Consider the following 21,821-nt stretch of genomic DNA (forward strand, 5'->3'; position numbering starts at 1 on the left):
TCAGAGTAGCTCGTGCATGAAACTCTGCGAAGTCTTGCAAATGTTAGAGAAGTGCATCTCACCCATCGTTGATCAAATCTTCCTTTCTCTTCCAGACAGTTAGGAAGCAATCACAGCAATTAGAGAACATTGTAACACATAAGCGGTTGTCTTTCTAATTTTGTTTCAGGTGAATGTAAGCTGAATGTAGAGAAGACTTCCAAATAAGCTGGACTGATGTACACAGAGAAGGAATGAAGTATGGATGTGAAGGAACGTAGGCCTTATTGCTCCCTGACAAAGAGCAGACGGGACAAGGAACGGCGCTACACAAATTCTTCCGCAGAAAATGAGGAGTGCAGAGTGCCTACGCAGAAGTCTTACAGCTCCAGTGAAACCTTGAAAGCTTTTGATCATGACTCCTCTAGGCTGCTGTATGGAAACCGGGTAAAAGACTTGGTCCACAGAGAAGCAGATGAGTACACCAGACAAGGTAGGCAAGATGTTTTAATTCAGGGCGTATAATTCATTAATACCAAGTAACAAGGCATTCTTGCTGCAGGAAGAGTATGTTGTTATAGCAGTTTCATCAGTTTTAGTAATACTCTACACACATAATACACTTCACTTGTATCTCCCTAGATGTTTTACAAAGATGGGAAAGCATGGTGTACCATCTTTGAAATAAATAATATATGATGCACGGGAAAGTTAAGTAAATGGCCCATGTTGGGCAATGGGTCAGTGACAATATTGCAGACTCAAGTGTGAAGTATTCAGGCCTTACAGTCTAAAAACTAGGCCCCCAGCATAAATTCAACTCATTAACAGATTGCCCAAAAGTTTGCCACTCTAATATACTGTCGTGGTTTAACCCCAGCCAGCAAGTAAGCACCATGCAGCTGCTCGCTCACTTCCCCCCCACCCAGTGGGATGGGGGAGAAAATCGGGAAAAGAAGTAAAACCCGTGGGTTGAGATAAGAACGGTTTAATAGAACAGAAAAGAAGAAACTAATAATGATAATGATAACACTAATAAAATGACAACAGCAATAATGAAAGGATTGGAATGTACAAATGATGTGCAGTGCAATTGCTCACCACCTGCCGATTGACACCCAGCTAGTCCCCCAGTGGCGATTCTCCCTGCCCCCACTCCCCCCCCGTTTATATACTAGATGTGATGTGACATGGTATGGAATACCCCTTTGGCCAGTTTGGGTCAGCTGCCCTGGCTGTGTCCTCTCCCATCTTCTTGTGCCCTTCCAGTTTTCTTGCTGGCTGGGCATGAGAAGCTGAAAAATCCTTGACTTTAGACTACACACTACTTAGCAAAATCTGAAAACATCAGTGTGTTATCAACAGTCTTCTCATACTGAACTCAAAACACAGCACTGTCCCAGCTACTAGGAATACAATTAACTCTATACCCGCTGAAACCAGGACATATACCTAAAATGTAAATAGATTCAAAATGAATAAAAACAAACACACCTGTTCCAAGAAGGCCAAGCTCTACAAACAGATTTGGGGAAACATAGTATGTATGGATGAGCATACGAATAATGCATTAGCTCAGGGTCTTTATCTTTTAGCTCACAAGGACAGTAACAGAACACTGTACAGTGAGTAAAGTAAATTAGTTCACAGTTAATGCATTTGGGTTTGTTGGGAGATTTTTTTAGTGGATATCTATATCTGACTAGTGCTAACAGATTGTTAGAGCTCACTGTTGAATTTCTGAGTCCAGTAATGGAGAGACATGAAAGCTCCAAATATCCATGTTGATGCTCAAAACCTGACTGAATGTGGTCCTGGGCAACTTGCTGTAGCTGACTGTTCTTGAGCAGAGGGTTTAGACTAGATGATCTTGAGAGGTCTCTTGGGACCTCAGTGATTCTGGGAGATTGTACTTGGCTTCAGTTAGGGTTAAGCACTTATGCGTCACTTTTGGATTCAAAACTGTAGTCTCTGGAATTGGCATTTCTACATCTCCACAGCTAAATTACTTAAAATAAGGAAGAAAAAAAAAAGTTATGAAATGTGTGGAGTACTGCAGCCCAGCTATCTAAAAGGATAAAGCTAGGCCAAGAGCTATGTGAACCTATGCCTCAGTCTTCTGTATAAAGCTATCTTCTCTTTTATGAGGAAACAAGAATAGATTTAGGGGTAGAAAAAGAAACTTCCTCCTTGTGAGAAGTCTTTAGTTTTAATTTTAGAAATGTTTAAAAATATTTTCCCCATTGGTGGTTTTTCTTTGTTCCAAGTAGAATAACTTTACATTAGAATTAGAGCTGGGCAGATGGTGTTGACTTTTTTGCCTACAAATGTTTGCAAGGGAAATAAAATATTTCTCTTAGGCTTGTGTAACTGAGGCTTGCTGCTACTGTGGTCTGTCTGCTTTCTGCTGTGTATTTTTGGTTTCTGTGATGTGTTGAAACTTCAGGTCATCACTACTTTCTAGTTTTGAAGTTGTCAGTCACCTTGATGTCATTACTTTAATGAGGTAAAATCAAGAGGAAGTTTTCTAAGACCTGCACTATAGACACTTCCTTAGTACTAGTGACAAATTATACCAAATAGGCACCATTTATTTAGTGAATTCATAAACTATTACCCCAAATAGAGTACTGTTCTTTTTAAGCAGCAATAAAAAAATGGAAGAAGTTAAGTGGTCTGGCATGTCACATATGATGGTGCACTGGGGCTTGGGGTTTTTTCCTCTTCATTTTCTTCAGAAAAGCACATAATATTTAGCTAATGCTTATTGCCCAATAAGCAATAAATTACACATCTATAGGCCTAAAATGGCAGTCTGGGATGTGTAGTGTCGTCTTCAGCTTTCAGTGGTCTCAGCACTGTCATCTGTGCCCATTTGATTTTCCTCATTGTCCTTTCAATTCTTTTTGTATGGCTTATTGGCTTCCTCTAATGTGTGCTGTTTTAGCACCTTTGGGGACTACCAGCAGGTTTGATAGGGTCAGGTTATAAAGGGCTTGTTTTGCAGTCTTAGATAGTGTGTTCCTTTGATTCATCTTTGACTGAGAGAATTTACTGCTTCTGGCATTGGAAGCATTTTGTGGAAAACGTGTTCAAGGTCATTCCAAAGGTTTTTAAATAATATATAAAATACGCTTCCCTGTATTTATTTTTTTTTCCCCTCCATCTAGAAATAGAGTGCAGATATGTGGTTTTGTTGACAGTCTAATTCCATTCTAACCTGCTAAATCAACAGGAAATAAATCTATAAGCAAAAAAGCTTCAATAAATACCTTTAATTGGAAATTAATTTTTAAAATTAATCATGACCAGTGTTTCACTTTTTTTGCCAAGACTGTGTAAAATAACAATATCAAATTTCCAGTGTCTGCTGGAAAGCTGCTGGAGCAGTTACCTGAGTTTCTCAAGTCTCTGAAATGTGGCACAATTTTAAAATGTCAGTGCGTTTTTTTATGGCTGATATTTTGTGGTAAAGCCCTTCAAAGCTTTCTGCTAATGAATCGGAACTTTTCTACCTCTTCTTCCTGAGTTGTCTCAGTATGCGTCTTTGTGCTTCCTGCTTCCCAAAATCCCATGCGAGGAATTCAGAAAGGGATACTGCCATAGGAGATAGGTGTGCCCTGTTCAGTGGTAGCTTTATCCCAGGAGATCTTTGCTGGTGGAGAAGAGGTTCTCTGATTTGTCAGTTCCAGTCACAGAATCTTTTTCCTCATCTGTTGAATTTCTGTTGCTTAAGGTTAATTGCATAAATGGAAATAAGAGCCTAAAATGCATATATTTGTCATTGTAATTCTAAAACCAGCACTTAAAACATTTAGTAAATTATTTGAACATGAAATTATTATGTAACTGGGATTATTTTGTTAATTTTGAAACCCAGTTGACAAGACTGGAAGAGCAGGTATGCTTGTTTAGGAAATTGTAACTTCATCTAGGCAACATGCTTTCCATTAACATCAACAAGGATACGACCTATTGTAGTCTCCTTCCGTTCTTCTCAAGCCCCTTCATCTGGTGCAAAACTGGTTTTGTTTTTAAACTCTTTAGATGAGGATTATTTGGCCTACCATTTTTAGAACTTCTAATATAGTTATTCATTTTCACTTTGTTGTTAATCCCCACATAAGATTAAAAAAAAATTGGTAAGCCTGTGAATAATTAAACTCAGCAGCCAGCCATGTAAGTGAAGACCATGAGCTTTTTTCTTTAAAAGTATTTTTAAGCTATATACTCAATTTTATATTGCATTTTTGAGAAGATACCTAATCTCATCCTTGACAGTGGATGAAGCACCATGAAAGACTATTTACTTTCCAAGGTGTTACAATAAAATTGTTTGCTATTTATGTGTAAGGGAGGAAGACAACACCTATGTTCTTATGCTTTGAGGTATCTAACTATAATGAGCAGCCTGATTTAAAAGTACAACTTCTCTAATTGAATTCAGCAACCTAAATGCTTGTATTTTGGAATAGGCCTAAGTATCTTGCTGAATTCAGGATTAAAGCTGACTCTATAAAGCTGAATTTCTCTTGTACAGAGAGAAATCCATGTGTTTACAAAATTAAACTGCTCTGTGAAGCAATACAAAGTACATAGAAGTCTGCTGTGCAGAAATATCTGAAAGTGTGATGTGACCATGGAGTGGGAAGGAAGGATTGTAGAAATATAGAAACTAAGTAGTAGTTTTTAAATTACATTTGGAAAAAATAATTGGAAGTAATAATATAACCATATTAAAATAATTTGAAGGAGATCATGAACCAACCTAGTCTCAGAAGAACTGAAAAACTTTTTATTTTAGTTAGTAAGAAAAATACAGGCAGGCAAAAACTGTACTTTATTTACCATCAAATACATGTTAAAGGGAAGAGAGAAATGCGAAATACCTTTTAAGTAGTCATTGTTCCATTTCAAAGAATTTTGTTGTTGCAGGACAGTATAGTGATTCTATAGAGTGATCCATGTATCACGTCAGTGAGTTTTTGCACAGGAGCAGGAGGCTGACCCACGAGCACAGGTGGCAAGATGCACTGCAGATTTGTGCGTGTTCATGTTTTCATACAAAATAATCATGGCACTGTTTGTGAACTGTGTGAATGGAAAAGCTGAGCTGCAGGACACCTTTTGCTAATAAAAGACCAGATGAGGTAGTACAGGCTTTGTTACATTTTTTTCTTTTTGAAAGCTTGAGTCAACTATGGTTTAGCCTGCAGGTAAAGTTATTTCGCCCTTCTAGCTGGCAGTGAGAATGAGTTCACTGTGTTTATCAATCAGAACAATTCATTGTCAGCCAAGCCTCAACAACAATTTATTTTCATGCTACCCCTTTCAGTTTTGCAGGAGAAAGTACTTGTATGTGTGGTTTTGTACCTTTACTCTTCTGGAATACTTAAATCCCTAAATTAGATTAAGTACCCTAATAACTCCATGGAGCTGCAAAAAAGAGGGGCTGAACTCACCAAACAAGCAAAGAAAAAGAATTTCTTTCTTTCATAGTATGCTGGATCACGGATACCAGCTTGCTGAAAAGCAAAGCCGTGTATAGTATGTTACAGTGTGTGGATGTATCATAGCTATTGTTCAGCTGCCGCTCCCATGACAATTAGATCTAGGTGCTAGAAAAATCTCACCATTCAGTGGGAGGGACCTGAAACAGTGATGTGTATGCTTTGACAATTTTATTTTATTATTTAAGATAGTAAATACTGTCAGGGATATATTTTTAAGACTTCACAAACGTGAAACATTAGTTGCAACTTCTATCCTAACATAGTATGACTCCAAAGTCTATTGCTTTTAAATACCAGCTGCTCAAAATGAGTTATTTGGATAGCAAAATGTTTAATCTTTTTAGTCACCATGAATGTCAGCTGTAGGATTAAAGGATTTAAATGGTCATGTTTTTAAACCTAAAGCTTGAGTACTTTAAACTTACCTGTCTGAAGCAATGGAAGGATAGATATATATAAGACCATTTTTGACCTTTCACTACCTATGCCTTACAGATGACCTGATTTTGACTATTGAGTAGGCAAGTGATTCTCAATAGAACTGAATCGGCCTGCTTTGCAGATTATTTACAAGAAGGTATGAAATAATAAGTGACTTTGTGATCTCATGATGAGCAAATTAATCACCATTCAGTGACATGGCAAGCGCTGTCTCTCTAAATCTGAGGCAGATACTAGAATTAGTGTTTTATGTTCCTGGCTGCAGTGCAAGATGTGTCCTGATTGTCATCGTGGCAGATGCTTTTTTGTTATGCTAAAACACGGCCACCTGCAGTATCTGCCCAATTTGAGTGGGTAACTCCTGTAAGCAGCGTACAGTGCCAGTATCTTCTGAATAATTTTGTGGCCTTGAGCTAAGCACATAACCTTCTGCCAAAGGTGCTTTTTTTTTTTCCCTCTGTAATACAGGAATAATAACACTTACCCACCTCACAGGCGTGTTGGGAAGATTAATTAGTTTATGTTTGCAAAATGCTTTGAAGATGAAAAGCGCTGCAAGTGCTAAGTAATATTATCATCTTTCATTGCTATACTACTTACTTCTTAAAGCAACAATAAGAAGTTAATTGGTTTTCAGGTTCCAGGTGATAAGGATCTGTTGACTTTTAAAGTTATTCTATTAGCTACAGAGTGGTACTAAGAAAAATATTTCACTTTTATTTGATTAGGAATATATTTAGCTCATGTTCAGTGATATGCGCACTTGCTCTAGGGTATTCATCTAGTTGAAATTGGCCCCTTGTGGGTCATGGTCTGTAGATGAGCTACAGATCTGGAGACAAAGGGCAATTGTGATTCTCCAGGGAAGAATCATCCTTGGTTATTGGCAGTAGACTGCTTGATCAGGCATTTCTACACAGCCTTGGTCCACAGAGTAAAAACCTTGTCTTGGACTAGTCCCGTTGCAAAATAAGAGAATTAAGTTCTTGATCATAACAATTAAGGATTTATAAGGTGAGCAAGGGGCCTTCACAAGGACTTTCAGCCTCATGGAAAGGAAGATACTGCAGAGGGTCTGTAATTGCTCTTACATCTTTCTGTAGCTCATATACTGAGATGTATGTGCTGTTCCTGTTCATAATAAAAACTAAACTGAGGACTGGGGAGATAAATGGATCATATGCATGGTTATGAAAGATGACTTCAGCATGTTAACATCTATAGAGAGAATAAAGCTAGTAGAGTGTGTGGTTAGAGATGGGGAGAGGAGAGGAATGAATGAGGCTGAAGAGTCCCCTCTGTCCTATCTGTTGATTTAGTGCTTAGGGCTGAGAGTCAGGGCTATAGGCCAAGCTGTGAGTGATTGCTTATTCCATCACTGGCAAATAAATGCAGAAGGCAAAGCAGAGACGTAAAATAGGAATAATTCCTCAGAAAGTTCCTTGATACTTTCTGACATTAGTTTGTAAGATGTCACAACTTGCTGGCTTGAGAGCCAGTACTCAGCGTTACTGAGCTTATTAAAGCTGAAAGAGGAAATGGCAGGGCCAAGGGAACACATTTGCCTCAAGTTTTGTGTTTCTACTTTTTTGCTTTGCAGTGCCATAAACATGTCTGAGTTGTAAATCCTTTCTTGTCTTCAGCATAATGGACATTTTGCTAGAAAATCTAAATTAAGACAATGCTACGCTACATTTATTATGGGGGTTTACAGAATGGAAACCCATTTGGGGGGGTGTGACGGGAAGTGTGAGTGAAAGGGGGATTAAAAGAGGTTTTCATTTCTGCAGAAATCCTTGGGTCTGTATTCTCTGTTGTTTCTTGTACTTACTTACAGAGATGGTCTGAGCGCCTCATGCCTCATTCTGTGCATGCATTGCAGAGCTGATTCCCATGCATGTGGGATACTTGTTTATGAAATCCTACAAATAGAAATATATGAGCTACTCAGAATAGGTGTGTTGGGTTTTTTCTTATACCAGTTCAGAGCCTGTTGAACTAATCAAGTTTTCTACCATGCTGTGAGACACATCCCTCTGTGGGTCTATCCGTTCACTTGTGGTGGCAGACATGCCTTTCCCTCGTGGAAAGGCAGAAGTAACGATGGAGTTTTCTCTCCTCCCCATATGGAGGAATAGCAGTGAGCCTGAGCTCTATTTTGTGTGCTTCTCTTCATGCTGCCTCCTTCCTCCTCACCTTCTTTCCCTATTTCAAGCTGTATGTCATGTCATTAGCATCATACTGACCTTAATGTGGCAGTTCATACCTGTCAGATCTGTGGTTGTAGGCTCTTTGCAGACTGGATATCCATCATCTCTACATTGCTTACCCTTGGGTCCTATTTTCTTCACATCTATCAAATTTAGGCTTTATTTGTATTTTGTAATAAATGGATGCTGAGATGTTGATGATTTGGTCCCAGGATCCAAAGATTAAGATAGAGGCCTAAAATGCCTATACTGTCATTCTGGTCATGATCAAGACTTTGTGTTCCTTGCTACTCATGAAGTTGTATTTCTTTTTTAAATCCACAGAATCCTTTTTTTTCTTTTTTTTTTTCTTTTTTTTTTTCCTTGCAGCCTATGATCTGGACAGCTTCTCTTAATTTAGTTTGTATGTTATGTAATCATAGTCATAAACCCAGACTTTTATATAAAATCCCCAAATTTGGAACCATAATGTTTGAATTATTAAATCATTTACTGGAACATGATTGCTGATGCTGTAGCTTGAAGCTTTGAATTGTGCAATTGTGAAATTATCTTCAGCTGACTTTAATCTTACGCTGGTAACTTCAGAAGGGCTTGATGAACAGTCTATTATCCTTATACTGGATTAAGAAGTGCTTCTTATGTTCTAGTCTGTGGATTAGTACTGAGGATCCCCTGCCACCCTCAAGCCTAACAGGGAATAAAATTACAAGTCTCCAATACTGCAAAGAAGAGTCTGCATGTTTGAACGATAATTTGGAAAACCAGTGGCAGGAAGATGCTGTGTTTCATTCGCATTGATTCTGCTCTGTTTCTTAAAATAAAAACTTTCCCAGGCTAGCATTTCAGTCAATGTCTCCTTGTGATTCTATAATTTAATGCTAGTAAAAATACATGGCTGGTTTAACTATCAGGTTTGAAATACTTGTATTTCCCACAAAGAAAATAAGTGTGGGGTTTTGGTTTTTGGTAGTTTTTTTTTAATAGAATTGACTCAGGTTTTGAGTCTTACATAAAGCTCTTCTAGCAAGAGTGGCAGAGTAAGTGCAGCTCAGAGAACTCACAGTATCTGCTGCTAACTCTTTTAGAAGTCACTGAGACCATGACTTAGCTCCCCATATGGTTTTGAAAGCCCATAAGGAATGGGAGATCTGTGTGGTTAATGTTTGCTTGGAATAACAAGCACTTCAAAATTACATGCACATTTGCTAAGATTTAATATAATTTAATGCTGTTTGTTATTATGTAGTTTACTGGATATATTGGAGAAGCAACTGTCTCTCATATGAATGGTATGGCTCCACTCTAAATCAGATAATGACAAGAAAAGGAGGTTAAGATGGAAAAGTGCATAGAGCGGAAAGGTCAAGAAAGAGAGATTAAGAGGTGACAAGGAAGAAGGTTGTGATGAGTGAAGAGAAGAACATAGGAATTAAAAACAGGAGGAAAATGTGATACAGTGGGTTAGGATGGTTTCAATTTCACAGATAATTTTCACAAAAACAAAAGAGAAAATCAGGCTGAAGTAATAACAAAATACTACGCTAAATCAGAAAAAATGTTAACACAGGCAAAGCTCGTTACTTGTCAGTCTTCACTGCGATTTCTTGCATCCTAGTGAAGAGAACTCTGCAAGTACAGCATTGAAAACTCCTTTTTAGTGAATATATTGTGAAGTTTGTGTGACAGAATGGATGGTATCACATCTATTAGTCATTCTCTTGTGTAATTGTATTCTACCCAGCTAACATTCTGACTTCTGGAGACAGCATTTGTACACTTCTTATCAGAGTTTTATGGAGCATCCACGGCATCTATTTGCTATTTTCTTTTTTAAAAAAATCTTTGTCCTTTCATTTCCAGCAAATTTGTTACCCTACTGTACATTTAATTTCACTTCTGTCCTTCCTCTCAAGACCTTTCCTTACAAAGGACCATCTTTGTAAGTGTGCCGCATTGTATTTGCCCCAGTAAATAGAAAAAAATATTTTATTTACAAAGAAGTTACATATTTTTCCTTAAGAAACCAGCTAGAATTGACACTTGAAAGTAGATGTTGTTTAAGATCCCATAGGATTGCGTGGAATTCTTGCTAAACCAGTGCAGCTCTACTTTGATCATCTGGAAAGATGACATCTACCCCATGTTCTCAGTGGTCCTGTAGTGATTAGCTAGTGCTCTGAGAACAGAAGGGACAGTTTTGCTGCCTATTGTTATATACAAAGAAGCTCCTCTTTCCATCTTTGACTAGCACATAATTGAAGTCTATTTTTCAGGACTAACTGGAGTGAACAGGCCAGCCAATTTGCTGTTAACAGAGCTATTCTTTCGTAGTTGTCGTGTACAAGTTAGGAAGGCAAGGTACTGTTGAATCAGGTCAATAGTCTTGAGCTCTTGGTTGTACAGAAGTGATGAAGCATTTCAAAGATGTGGTGCAGCTATGTGCTGGCTTCCATTCTGTGGAAAGTGTTCAGAGGTATTGAGAATGATCTCCAGGTAAGGAGCTTCAAATAGGAAAAACATGCCACTATATAGTGTCTAAACATGGATACAAAAGGAAGTAAGTACTTTTCCCATGTAGCAGAAAACCGCATGGTCCTTGCAGTAACACTTTGACATCAGTGCTGCTTATACAATAAGCTTATATGATAAGCATTGTATTATGAGGTAATGTTTGTATGCAGTAGTCTGCAGACAGAAAATGAAAACCTGAGAAAAATATTTTTCCTCATTTGCTTTCTAAATAAATGAGACTTCTTTTAATTAAAAAAAAAAAAATATCAGGATTAAGTAGGGAATTGAGGAAATGTAAGGGAGAAGATTGGTTCTCCTAAGGACCATGATCATAGTTTTGCATCTGTATAGCTTTAGTTGCTTCACAATTTTTCTAAGTTTAGTATAAGCGTTTTCACCGTGCGTTATCATAGAGTGATTATAGGGAAAATGCGCTTGATTTTTGAATGGCACGAAGGTGTTACAGGCACATAGAAGGCAGCAAAGAAGAAAAGATTAGAAAGGAACTGACAAGTAATGAAGAATTCAGAGACAGCAGACATGGCATGAAACTTCCTCAGAAACATAAGCAAGAGACAAACTAAACAGAATTTTGAGTATGGGCTTGGATGGGTTTGGAACCTCTGCCTCTTTGGTACTATGTCTATCCTGTTATGACAAAACCAAAGTCAGCACACTCAAACTATAATTCCTCTGGTTCAAAAGGTAGGGGTGTGGGTGTATTTTTATGCTAACTAGGCAGATGCTTTGCAGGCTTTTCAGATTTTTTTTTTTCTTTCCCTCTTTTCCAAAATAGTCTATTGTTGCTGAAACCTGACTTGTCGACTTATCAGTGGTTAATGAATTACTAAGGACAGTGCTGATGTATGGAGATGCTGACAAATTCTCTGTTGGATATTTTTTTGTTCATATCTTCTGTTTGTTTCTTTCCCCTTTTCATGGTTTTTAAGAGAATCTCTCTGTGTATATATTTAGAGCAAGGACTGACAACTGAAGAACCATGGGGGCTTTTCTTTTGATTAGTAGTCCTCTTCAAAAACCCATTTCCACAGATAACATTTCCAACTTGAAGCTTCAATTATTATGAATGTCTGAATAACCTCCCCAATTTAGGCCAGGGAAACAAATGTGGCACAAATGCAGCAGGTTTTCATTTAAACCCAGCTGTTAACTTTTGACTTTCTAAAATAATACATAATTTCTGCATGTTTCAAACTTGCTTATATGCAGTATCTGATTAAACAAAAAAAAGTTATTTACATTTCTAGACAATATAATCTGTGTGATTCTGGCAGAGAAATATATATGTACACACACTCTTTAAAAAAATTACATATATTAAGACATATATTAAAATTATGTTGGTATACTTTTTTGTATTTATTTAACTAACGTAGTTAAGGAGGTACACCAATCGTATGTGGATCATTGGTTACACAGAAAGCGGTTGCAACATAACAGGTGGATGTGTATGGTTGCTGTTGGCAAATGCTGCATTTTTAACAGTGATTGCTGCCCTAGCTCCTGAAGGTTATTTTAGAGTTATTACATTAATTTTGTTCTTGTCTGCACAAATGGAGGATGTCAGCAGTCCTTACACTACCCATAAATTGATATTCCTAGCCAAGAGAAATGCAGTATCTAATGCTAGAGTGGTAGTAAACAGCATTATTTTCTGTTTTTAAAACCAAACTTCATGATACATCATCCCAAATCATCCAAAACCCCCAAAGGTGTCTCCAGAACAAGTGTCCTTGAAACATTGTGTCTAATTTTTTTCTGTTTTATACTTCATACTTTTTTTAAAGGAAAAGAAAAAAACCCCACAAGGCATTATGCCTATCTGTTCATTCTGTATCTACATTTTCTTCTTAGGAATTAGTTCATTACACTCTCGAAGTTGTTTTTAAGTCTTTATGAACTGTTGAGGCACTTATTGTCAGGGGGAGAAATTGCCAATGTACGTATAGTGTAAGAAACAGATGATTAAATCCCTCACATTGAATTCATTCTGGAAAGGTTAATTAGAAACTCTAAGAACACAAGGATGAGAACATCCTCTCTTCATACTCTTTTTTCCACTGAGCTCCTACAACCTCCTTTTCAATTTTTATTTTTATTTTGTAGTATTGTTCATTATCAGGTAAAAGTCCCCTGCCTGTTCTGCTGCCCACTAGGTCTGCATCCCAGCCATGTTCAGCTTCCCCTGGATCCTGGAAGACTTCCTGTTTTCATTGTTCAGGAGTCTTAAGATGTAAAATTTTTGTATCACATATGTATGATTTCCTTTGGGATACAAATTCCTACAGAAATACATAGTTTTCCATGTCAACTTTTTGGTTTGGGTTTTGTGGGTTTTGGTTTGGTTGGGGTGTTTTGGGGTTTTTTTTTGTGTGGTTTGTTTTTTTTTCATTTGTGTAGGCAACTTACATGGAGTACAATCCTCTTAGGAAAGCTCTTAGGAAAGCTTTAATTCAGAAGATTATTTAGCCTGATGTTTCTAAAGCTGTTACAACATTTCTGGGCTATGCTGTAAAACTTCTCAGTGTGGTGAAAACTCTAATATATTGAATGTGATGGGAAAGCAATACACAAACCTGCCCCCCTTTTCTGTTTTGGCGCTGTGATGTGCCATTTTGGTTTTCTTACCATTCATAAGAGGGGAAAAAGGAAGAAAATATTTTACATGGAGGTAGGCTGTTATAAACTTAGAGTAAAAAAACAAAAAAACATTAATAGATGGTAGGTGGTATGCTGTGCCTGTGACCAAGTCTTCTAGAAAGTGATCATGGAGGATGTTATTATGTAATGCCTGAAGTAGCTTCTCTTAAAAATAATAGTTTGCTTAAGAGGAGGGGGGGAAAAAAAAAGGGAGGGGGCGGAAATAGTTTCTTCAAATTGATGTGTCTGCACAGATGTCTCCCTGAGGGATTCTCTGAGTGCAAAGAGGTCCTTTTAGCAGTGGGGGGAGCACAGGGCTGTGTGGTGCAGGCTGGCTGAGGAGCTGCAGGTTGCGATGCTTGTCTGCTGCAGCTAGTCTAATTGTGGCTCAAAAGGCATCGTCTGTGCCTGTCCACAACCTTCCTCATCTCCAGATCTCAGCACCGTGAGGTTATGGGGACCACAGGCATAACACCTTGTAGCATTGAAGTCAACAGCAGTTTTGTTACTGACTCAAGTAACCTTGTCTTCGGTCAAAAATACCTTTTTCCTTTCTATTTTGCTTCCCAAACCCCTGTTCTTAGAACCAATAAGATGCTGCATGTGCAACTGTGTATACACCTTAGCTGCTTCATGTGTGTGTAGGTACACCTGTATACATACACATGTGCACGTGGGCTTCTCCTATACTTGGTTCTGACTTTAGGCAACTGTTTGAAAATGCAGATTCATGTAATAAGGTACCAAACACATAAAAACAGTGTTCTAGACTGTCACCTTTAACATATATTTACCAAAATGCAAAATAATAAGTATTTTAGACACTTCACTACTTTCAGCTCTGACTCTTTTACCACTGGGCAGTTTGTTTGGCCTGTTTGCTTCTCTGATTATTTTCAACTCTCATAAAACCTGAGAATTCACATGTCATTTTTTAAAGCAGTTATGCCAAGATACTATCAGTGTGCATGGTAATCCCCTGTTCTTATACCCTTCACACTGTTCAGACATAGTCATAGATGTGCTTAGTCCTTTTGTATTTACCTCCCCAGCTGTATTTTCACTCAAATATTTATTCACAGCTGCATAATAAATACAGTTTGATTTGTACCTAATTGTAGTAACTGATTTTCATTATTTATGAAAGTCATTGTCAGAATTCATTTATGGTTCTGACTGCGAAGAAACTTATAATGACAACTTCATATGACCGCAGCAATAAAATAATTAACTGGCTCACTTAAAACAAGTTTATGGCCAGGGCATTAACTCTTAATTTTTCAGGAATTATTTACACTTCTTTTTTCACACTACTGCAATTCTATTAGTTTCTGATTGATAGGATTCTGTTCTTGTTGTATTACAAGCTTTAGTTATCTTACTAACTTATTTTTATGTTAAATGACTAATTTTGGAGAAATTAGGATGCCTTTCAGATTCAAAAATCAAATGCATGTTCTAATTTCTTCCCAGAGAAATGAAATAACTGTGGGCTAGGGTGGAAAAGCATTATGGGTATAGGCATGCAAATGAGCTTGCCAAGTGTCTATGTATCATAAAATGTCTTAAATCTATGGACATAAAAGTGGGATGAAGACACAGCCATTAAAAAGGCAGTCATTTTTGAGTGTCGCATAATTTAGACACTTTAAGTTATTGAAGTGTCACGAGTTTATTGCACCTAATTTATTAATACAATCATTTGGGATTCACTTATGTCTCTTGCTCTGCTCCAAAACAGAGGCTGAAAGTCTGTTTAAAATGCACAGACTCTGCTTCAGCAGTAAAAGCCTAAAATATTTCTCAAAGTACGGAGACACGAAAAATAACAACTTTACTGTAGTCCTTGCAGGTAACTGGTGGCCGTGTTCCTATTTGTTTATATTTGTGTATTAAAGTAGGGCAGAGAGATCCAATAAAGACCAAGTGAGTTTGGTTCCCATTTAGTTTTTCCATTGCTATGTTAGGTGACATCTGTATGGGGAAAATAGCCTGTTGCTTTGGCCTCTAACAAAGACCAAAAAAAAAAAAAAAAAAAAAAAAAAAGGTAATACTAACAAATACCTTGTTACTGCTTTCATGCTTTAAAAAAGGGGGGGGGGAGAGGAAAAAAAAAAAGAAAAAAAAGTTTGTCATTTATTTTTAATCCTTTCATGTGCTGAATTGGCTTTTCTTAGTTTGCAGATTCTGTTATGTTTCTTTCCTACCCAGGAGCAGTTTTGATGTGTTTAAGCAGTTGACAAAACAGTGCTAAGGTGTAGTATGAATGAGAAGGGGCACCACAGAGAGCTGGAGACAAAAGAATCCACTTGATTGTAATACATGCAGAGTTTTGACAAAATACCTTGTGTGATACCTGAGACAGTTATACACATGAAGAGTTTTTACTTTTAGGTTCTTTAAAAAAAATTCTCACCTTTTGTTATCTTTTTTTCCCCTAATCAGGACAGAATTTTACCCTAAGGCAGTTAGGAGTTTGTGAACCAGCAACTCGTCGAGGACTGGCGTTTTGTGCGGAAATGGGGCTCCCCCACAGAGGTTACTCTATCAGTGCAGGGTCAGATGCTGATACTGAAAATGAAGGAGTGATGTCTCCAGAGCATGCCATGAGACTTTGGGGCAGGGGGGTCAAATCAGGGCGCAGTTCCTGTCTGTCGAGCCGTTCCAACTCAGCCCTCACTCTGACTGATACCGAACATGAAAACAAGTCCGACAGTGAAAATGGTAAGTTCTTATGCATATGCCCATATATAAATCAATGTTTTATTTGCTGTTTTGGTTGACACTTGATAATTTTAAATCATTAGAGGAATGGTCTTGAATTATTTACACACACATACACCCCCTTACCAGAAGAGTCAATATTCAGTATCAGTCTAACTAATGCAAGCTCTAATGCAAGCTTTGGGTGTGAGGTTTTAGCTGTAATTTTGAAAGAGTTTAATCATAAAAAAGATTAGTTCTGTTTTATCTCAGGCCATGTCACCTGTTACCCTTTGCGGGACAGCTAAGTAAGTAGTGATAAAGTTGATCCCCAAGGCCAGCTTGCAATCAAGGATTTCATTGTAAACTCTTCTTTAAGACATCTTGGGGAAGTTGCAGAATCTTTGAATGGATGAATGAACGCAAAGAATAGCTTATTAACGGGGCTCATGTGATTGGAAAACAAATTTGATTGTGCTTTAAACTTCCTAGTTGATGAAAGGAATTGGAATTGTGAAGAAGAGGGACGTGTGGCCTTTGATGTGCCTGGGGGACTGGATTACTGTGCAATTAAAATCTGCAAAAAAAAAAAAAAATCTAAACAGCAGCTTTGTAGGATGTGGGGTATGACCATTGTATATTAAGGCTTAGTGTTTAAATGAAAAGAGGTTAATACAATTGACTGATTTAAAGCTTTTCAGAATTTTTTTACCTCCACTTGAAGTTATGAACAGAACCTAATGTGGTGTTAAATGCTAAATGCACAAATCTTAGAAAACATTTTGTCTTTGACTTCTTTTTTATTTGCAGAAGATTTACTAGAATTAAAATGACTGTTCTATTAACTTCATGACTTTCTATATGACAAATTCAAAAGAGGAATAAAGAAAAATGAGTAAAAATGAAAATTAGTGATGGCTATTGCCTGCATGTCTACATGTCATTTTATTAATTTATTAAACCTGTCTGCTCAACTGTACAAAAGTCAGAGGAATTTTATTTCTGTCCTCTGGCAATAGTTGTAACACATTGTGGGAAACAGCAATATAGGTGTGTACGTATGGTAATCCTTTTAAAAAAAGAAAAGCACTTTTACTTTAAACTACAAGCAGTAGTGTTTAGTCCTGCCTATTTATTATTTTAACTTCAGTTTGAGAAGACAAAACGAAAGATATATTTTGGCGTTACTCATACTTGTTGTCTTTCCTCTGGTGGCTGGTTCTAACTGAAGATGCCTGTGCAAGAGGGCTGTCTCTGATGTGATTCTCATTTTTGTGTTGGACTTAATGCCATGTGGTACCTGAGGAGAGAGCGCTCAGTGTTTGCAGGTGGCTTGTCTCATGCTTGGAAAACTTGTTTTCAGTTGGAGGCAAATTTTGAAAGAGGAGGACAGGAGTACTTCCCTACCTCCTTTTGGCAGTGGAGTTTCTGTTAGATGACTCTTGATATTTCAGCTGGAAAGCAATCTAGAATAAATTGTTGAGCAGCCCTGTGATTTTCCTTTTGAAAGGTCTATGCTGAAACAAATTCTCTTGAGTTTTGTGTAAAACCCTAGGTTAATGATCTTGAAAATACATTTTTATATATACATGTACGCACACACACAATTCCCTTAGAGAGTCATATCTTTACCAAAGAGGTGACTGCTTCAGAAATACAATAGGTTTGGTGTACTTTTTTAATAATCTTTATATTTAGCAATTTTTAAAAAAGCAAAATGGCTGATTATAATATACCAAAACTTCCTCCATGAGCTTAAAGTTAGAGTTTTATTTTATTTTTTCATGTGTGAGAAGGCTGTGACTATGTTAGAAAAGACATTATTCTGCACTGGTTAAAATTATGCAAGGAACGTCTGATGTTTGGTACAACTTCAAAGAAGAGTTTAGTCACTAAAAAGGATTACAGTTGATTTATTTATTGATAGGGAGGCCAGCAGTCCAACTTAAGAAGGTACTGGGACTGCTGTGAGGCTAATGAAATTTTGATGGCTTGAGAGTCCCCTAGGGTTATGAAACATACATAACTCAGACCATGTCATGGGTCGCCATTTCAGTGGAGATGTTACAGAAGTGGTGAAAAGCTTAATCTTCTTTGGTTTTTTTCTCTGAATTTTTGTTTCTGCTGAACATGGAAGATTTGGCTGAGAAACTATTTTATACACGTAGTTGGAACTCACTATGTTAAATCCTCACAGTAGAATAGAAATTATAATTTAAAGCCAGGGAAGCTGTATTGTCCTGGCAGGCACAGGTGCTCTAATCAAAGGACCAAACTGCAGGTGCGAGTTTTGTTAATTTATGGCCTGAAGTTAATAGCTGTGCCAGTATACTGTTAAAATCTGACAAATCTGATAAGGCTTTGAAAGCAAAGTTAAGAGTTACGAGTCCTCTGTACTGTGTCCCCCTTTGCTGTGTGTGAAAGCTTCCTAACTGAATTTTGATGGAACTGTTTTAGGGGTAAATGCATTTCTATGCAGCACGTTTACCTCTAAGGTAGATAAGGAGCAACAGGCTATGATGGACAAAGCACAACACCTGATAGTACTTTCCTCACCTAAAGGCCTCAGTTCTTGAGTGATCCCACTGTTCACCCAGTAAAACTATTCACTGTTTAAATAGTCCATTACCATAAGCAGACCTTATTGCAGCTAATGGGACTATTCACGATGAGAACTGTGACTTATCCTACAGGTTTATGAACTCAGGATTAACCATTTGTTTAATGTACCTGGGGTTTTCTTTCTCGCCAATTATGCAAGAAAAGAAGCTTGGCATCAAAACATGATTTCCTTTCCTTCCTTGAAACAGTTGTGTGTATTTGTTCTTCTGAAATAGTTGTGGATTGCATATCCCTCAGGAAGGCAAAACTCAAGGTTCTGTTGCATAAATACAATGAATAAGTGGAAATAGTTTGTTAAAGATACTAACTTTTATTTGTCAAGGTCTCAACTTTATGTTTCTAAGATGCTACAAAAGCAACCTAAGTTTGTGAATAATATTGGCAGGATTAGAAGTTCCTTTAAACAAATAACATTGCACATGATTAAGTAGAAAAATTTTAAATATACTAATAACATACCATGAATGCCAGCAGATTATTTTTTTTTTTAAGAAAACATCAGAACTGTTTATCAAACATAGGGTTTATAGATGTATTCTCACATAAAAGTTTTAGATTACTGCTCAGTAAATTGTTCTGAAGAGAAATATTTTTCTTTGAGCTCACTCAAGTTCCATATATGACTCTTGGCATCATATTCTGAGAGATTCGTCATGTCAGCCTCCCTGAAGGAGGACCTGCATCTGTTAACCTGGGCAGCTTACCAGTGTCACGTACAGTGTGATGTATCAATTGGAGCACACTGAGCGTGCATGTGCTTCTTCAGGCTTTCTTTTCCATTCCTATTGCAAGTTATTTCATAAATGCTGCATCAAGAAATTTATGTTAGTGATTGTTCTAGGAGCTGTAGCTTTGAAATATAAGCAGTCCATCTTTTACATGCTTGCCAGTAACTTCATGTTGTTAAGCTGTTCTAAGATTACTAAAGCTTGTCTTTTAAACTTGATAAATACTTCAGCAGAGTATGAACTAGAAGTTCTAGTTAGGCTTCAAATGGCCTGTTTGCTTAAAGAGTCAATATATTTTTAAGGTATCTTAGAATCCACTTATTTAAACTGTTTTAAAATCCATTAAACTGCAATCTCTCATTTATGAGACATCAGAAAGCTAATAAGGAAAACATTAAAGTTAATTGAGCAAGTTATTCCTAAAGTCCAGCTCCTTATGGAGTTATTTATTTATTGTGAAGTTATATAACCAGTTTTGTAGGCACTTTTTGTGCCAGCCTGACATCAGGCTGTGGCAATGATTGTGACTGGAAAGTCACTCGTTTAAGACTTTAAGCAAGTCTGCATCACCTTCTGTCCCTTTAGAAGCAGTACTGACAGTGCTTCTGGGAGTTGGGCACTGCGGATAGATGCGTGCCACATAGTTGACTCTGCCCACAGCCACAAAGACTAGCTGGGCATACAGAAAATAGTTCTGATGGCACTAGATTGTGGGGGTTTATTTTCTTATTTAGTGAAGGTTTTGCACTGATGGGGGTTTGTAAGAAAACTAGAGGAGATGAGTATGTAGCAAAATAAAAAGAAAAAAGGGAGAGAGGAGTATGAGATTGTGGCCTCAGGCAGTCGTTCTGAATTGGTTAGATAAATGATTTGAAACTTGAACCCATTTTTCACAGATACAGAAAAGTAGATATTGCAGGTAGAATGTTCATTGCTGAGGATTTCCGTAAAGAGAAAATATCAGTTTATCAGCTGCGTGGGCACCTGCTTGTTTCCTCTGCAACTTCAGACAGTTTCTGAAGATAGCATTCTTGTGAACCTAATATTCTCTTGTCCTTCCAGAATGGTGAATTTACTGACATTCAGATCTCTGAAAACCAAGAAATACATTGGTAAGATACTTGTCAAGACATTTTAAATCTGTTCTCTCTAACCCAGTACATCTATAACATACTTGAATTCTGCATTCTTAAATAATGCACATCATTCAGAAAGTAGTGTTACACATTTTCACCTGTTTAACATCCTTCTTTATGCTAAGGCAAAACTTGACTTAGATGAGCCCTCCTGAATATGAGCTGCTTGGTACCTACTAGCCAAACGCTGAGCCTACTGATCAAACCCAGCCACATAGCTGAAGAATTAATAGTTGTCTTACTGCCATACCACCATTTACGGCTTCTTCACTCTTTCCCACAGTATTCCATCTAGCAATTATCTACCCCTCATTAAGCATGCCAATATCCCTTAAGTCCTGCTTTGCTGCTAAGAAATTTTATGACCAGGAAATCAGTCTGTTTTATTGTTGACAGAAGTCAGCTCTGAAATAATGTTTAATATCTAAAGAGGCATACAAACTTTGTTTGGTTACAGACACATGGAACAGAAATCCATACACAAAAGTAGTTTTCTGCAATATTATCAAAAGTTTTCTGTAGTTATGCCAATTTTCAGATTCTGTTATATTGTGATTGTAGTTCTGTGGATATATTTCAATAAATCTTCTTAGTGTTCACTGTTAATGCAATTGAAAATCATGTTGATAATTTCTTTGGCTTGTGGTAGCCGAAGAGGGAACAGCTGGGCTGACCTTTTTCCAGTAACTGTTTGGGATCTCCTGGATGTCAGAGGTTTGAGTGTCACTGAACTTGCTGTTGAGGAAAGGCATGAGATTCCAAAGGGCCATCGTGATGCTTTCATGATGGGAGTCTGGTACAGAACATCAGGCCAGAGGATGAGGCTCTTTGGAAACACTTAAACAAATCGTCTGATGAACAGGAACTGTAGGATTAACAACAGCTGACAGCAATAAAATTAGAATTGAGGCCTGCAAGGAAAAAGAAATCTGAGAAGAAAATTTCAGAGAATTTACTCTTGGCTGTTAAGTTTATAAATCCTTCTAATGTTAAGGAGTGGTGAAAGAGGTGTTTAAAGACCAATTGTCATAGCTCAGGATTTTTCCAGAGATCTGAATTTCAAGAAAGAACCATGCAGAAAATGGAAGGAAGGTCTAATTTCTGAGGAGGAGCTTACAAAAATACAATTGGGGAGGTCCAGGCATACAAATAAAATTGAAACATAATCAGTAAAAAAGTGAAGAGTTGTACAGAAACATGAGTGCTAAGAAAAGGGAAAAGAGGGAGTTGATTTATAACTTAACAGTGAAGGAAAACTGGTAATACGCTGCTGATATGTTTTCTTCTGGTTGTTTTTGTTTCAGCATTTGCCAC

At 37.3% G+C, this 21,821-nt stretch overlaps 1 protein-coding gene across 1 annotated transcript in view; it reads left to right on the forward strand.

Annotated features, from left to right (window-relative positions):
* Positions 1–240: 240 nt before the first annotated feature.
* Positions 241–21,821, forward strand: part of TENM3 (teneurin transmembrane protein 3) — a 326,450-nt gene continuing 304,869 nt past the window's right edge. The window contains 2 exon segments of the mRNA XM_010569981.1: positions 241–472; positions 15,764–16,042. Of these exon segments, the coding sequence (XP_010568283.1) occupies positions 241–472; positions 15,764–16,042 (511 nt within the window).

The sequence above is a fragment of the Haliaeetus leucocephalus genome, unplaced genomic scaffold (assembly GCF_000737465.1).
Source record: "Haliaeetus leucocephalus isolate CR32 unplaced genomic scaffold, Haliaeetus_leucocephalus-4.0 Scaffold284, whole genome shotgun sequence".
NCBI lineage: Eukaryota > Metazoa > Chordata > Aves > Accipitriformes > Accipitridae > Haliaeetus > Haliaeetus leucocephalus.